The 3,278-nt window shown below is 49.1% G+C and overlaps 1 protein-coding gene across 2 annotated transcripts in view; it reads right to left on the bottom strand.

Moving 5' to 3' along the window:
• The window catches only part of LOC119291280 (protein RBL-like), a 5,736-nt gene extending 3,156 nt beyond the window's left edge, over window positions 1-2,580 (bottom strand). Inside the window, exons 1-2 of one of the 2 annotated variants that reach the window (XM_037570013.1) lie at window positions 2,434-2,580; window positions 760-858 (exon numbers count right to left, since the gene is read on the bottom strand). In XM_037570013.1, coding sequence (XP_037425910.1) covers window positions 760-858; window positions 2,434-2,536 — 202 coding nt within the window. In that variant the 5' untranslated portion in view covers window positions 2,537-2,580. Of the gene's footprint in view, window positions 1-759; window positions 859-1,614; window positions 2,234-2,433 lie in introns of those variants that run through there. The other variant, XM_037570014.1, reaches the window with a different exon arrangement.
• Between the last annotated feature and the right edge of the window lie 698 nt (window positions 2,581-3,278).

Here is a 3,278-nt window from a genome sequence, read left to right as displayed (position 1 = left end):
CTCTAGATGGGATTCCGTAACAACTGCCCGCAGGTGTACCTTTTTGTTAATACTGTTGCCCAATTATCGTGGCTCATATCGGGCATGCAGAGAAACGATATCAATCTCTCCTCTTCAGATTTGTAATGCCCCCACGCAATCAATAAATGCAGCGCTTTTTTAGGAAACGGAGACGATGCATGTGAAATCGAAGGGAATCGGTCCTACAATTTTGGAAACTGGCCTTAAATAAGCGGATGGATGGAATATGAAGTTGACAGGGAGTAACCGACTAAATAAGCCAATCCACACAGTATTCTATTATTCGTATCATCATGCTGTATCATGGTAATGGCAAGTTAAATATTGAATCTTGCAGAAAGGAACAAAGTATGATCAATCTCCTATTGTCAGATCTCTACTCATCCTCATTTATAAGCAGATGTGGACAACACAGAGCACTAAAGACAGACAGATTACTTCTTTGTAAGCACATTCCCAGTGGACAAGAAAATTATATAAGAATGGTAACACCACATTGTTCACCAGGCATGGCAAGATAGCCTAATAAAAAGGAGGTGATCACACGAAACAAGAGGAACAGAAATTGCTTTATCAGTAGTTTGATCTTTCATTACCACTAAAGAAATTTTCACAACATTAATAAGCATTAAACATGCACTACGTAGAATAAGCAGTGCATTTTATATTAACGAAGATGATATTTGCACAAAATAGTGAACTAAACATGCTTCTACAGGAATTGACATAGATATTTACCTGCAAGGAGAGTTCCCCTGCGGTTAAACGCAATGCATTTCATATTCCCATGCTGCAAGAACTCCTCAATAGTCTCAGGAAAATCCCCTTGCAACGGATCTACACATACACAGAACAGATAATAGATATTTACTTCCAACATCTTAAAGTTCTCCATTCTCAAACAAAATGAAGTGCTAAAAACCAAAGTTCAAAAAATGCCCTAGCCCATAATTGTGCATTTGTCACCGCCTTGCGCTTTTCTGACCAAAGTGCACGCTTAAGCGCAATTAAGTGCTAGGCGTTTTGCTTTCACCTAGAGCCTAGGCGCGCTTAAGTGCCTGCCTGGGCGCGCCTTTTTTAACTACGCTAAAAACGATCAATGAAAACAGTAAATGAACACAACCGTAGCAATAAGGTAGGTTGCTGAACTGGCCATTCCAAACTGTAAGCCAAACACTTGTAGAGTTTTTCCAAATTGCCATATGCACAAATTTACATTTCCAACTCTTAGCAAAGCGATGGACCAAAAATTAAACTTCATCTGGATGCCGCGATAACAACGGAAGTCTGAAAGACTGAATCCAAAATCACTCGCCAGACCAGATGAATAATCACTACAGTATCTATCAAGCCTGCTACATTCTAGGGAAAAGAAATAGGTTAATTGTACATGGACACCCAAACACCGAAATTACATCTGAAATCGCCTAAAACAGTGGCGAAACTAGGGGAAAACAGGTCAGCCCTAATTCGCCCAACCCCACCCTACGAAAAATAAACGAAATCACCTCAAATCAGCCCGAGAATAGCCCTAATCTGAAGACACCAACGAATTTCACCCAATTCCATCGAATCAGGGCGATGAAAACTCACCGACTATGGGCACATTCATCGCGCCGCCGCTCGTCCTCGATGCGACACTATCCGCAAGGGGCGAAAGCCGAGGAACCCGCAGAGCAGAGATCGAACGAAGGAACCCCGAGGCAAGCCCTCGAGGCGGGGAGGAAGGACCTAAAGCCCTAGAAAACTATGGGGACGGAGGGTGAGGGGGAGGGGCGAAGGGCCGGGGGATAAAAGAATTTCACGAGGTTGGAATCCGCCCAGGAGTGGGCCGGGGGACGAGCAGGGCCTCGACCCGCCGCCGGGCGTTAGGGTTCAAGTCGGTGAATTTCTTTAGCAACCTGGTGTTAATACCCTCCTACTACAGTCCCAATCAATGCTCCCCACATCCGGCGGCACGCTGCACCGCCGATATGAGCACAGCGGCGAAGGCAACGGCGGCTACGGCAAAGCAGGGGTGAGGCCGGGCGTGGAATGCCGAGGGGAGGGGGCGGTGCGACGGGAACAGGGGCGGTGCGACGGGAGAGGGGAGGAAGGGCGCGGCCAGGAGGGCAAGGAAAGCGGTCCGACGGCGGCGGGCGGCGGAAAGGGTGCGACGGGAGAAGATGGGGATGGCCGGAAGGGCAAGGCGGGCCGGGAAAAAAAAAAGAATCTGGACCATAGGGTTTTGGTCCAGATCTTGGGCTCCGACGGCGTGTCTCCGGCCGGTCATTGATTTTTATTTTTCATGGAGTGTGTTTTGCAAATTAAAGATCCACGAGAGAAGAGGAAACAAGATTGAAAAAACACATCAAGCCCTCGCCGGACGAATCGGCCGGCGAAGGCGGAATGGCATGAAAGCAAACCCCTTACCGAAAGCGGTCGGCGGAGCCCTTCTACGGGACGAAGCCCTCGCGCCGAAGAGGAAGCCTCCCGGCTTACCCACGACATTAAAAAAGTGTGTCTCGCCGTCCATGGTGATCTTTTTCCTCTCTCGAGCGGCGCTGCGAGGGCGACGGGCGTGTGCGCATAAGGGCAAACAAGTGGCAGGGGCCCTTACACAAGCCCACTTGTAATAAGTATTTTCCAACGGAGCGTTGTGGGTGTCATATTTATAGCAAACTTAATAAATGACTACTACCATGGGGAAGCGTGGCGCACGCCGCACCCGTGTGATTGCTCGTCACACGCTTTTTTTTGTAGCTTTTTGAGTGCAGTCCGCAACATATGCTATCGTTGTCTGTGCATTAGCTTTTAGGCAAATGATCCCTTAAGGCTGGCTGGTGGAATGCTCGGCCGGTCGCACGCTCTTTGTTTAATCGAGGCAGATCGTGTGGCCCATGCACGGCCTTATCCTCTCACCCCCACCCTCTTCTTGTCTCCTCACACCAATACTCCTTTTTTTCCTCATACCCCTCATGTGCATCCCCAGCCACTCCTCCACGTTTCTCTCCCCTATGGCCTACCTCCATATCAGCAGCTCTTCCGAAGAGGTGTGTGGTGAGCTGGTGACCACCGGGGGCACACACGAAGTTGCGAGGGTACGCGGAGCACAACTGTCAGCGGGCGAGAGGTGCGATGCTCCCACCTACGGCGACAACCTAGTGTTGCAGGCTGCTATAACGGTGAGGGATGGTTTGCTAAGGTTTACGGTCGTAGCGACACTTTTTTCTGCAGCCGGCCAACCAAAAGCTGGAACCAAAAGCTGGAATCGGCAA

The sequence above is a fragment of the Triticum dicoccoides genome, chromosome 4B, assembly GCF_002162155.2.
Source record: "Triticum dicoccoides isolate Atlit2015 ecotype Zavitan chromosome 4B, WEW_v2.0, whole genome shotgun sequence".
NCBI lineage: Eukaryota > Viridiplantae > Streptophyta > Magnoliopsida > Poales > Poaceae > Triticum > Triticum dicoccoides.
Note: the sequence above shows the minus strand (reverse complement) of the source record. Positions and strands in the feature narration are given on the sequence as shown.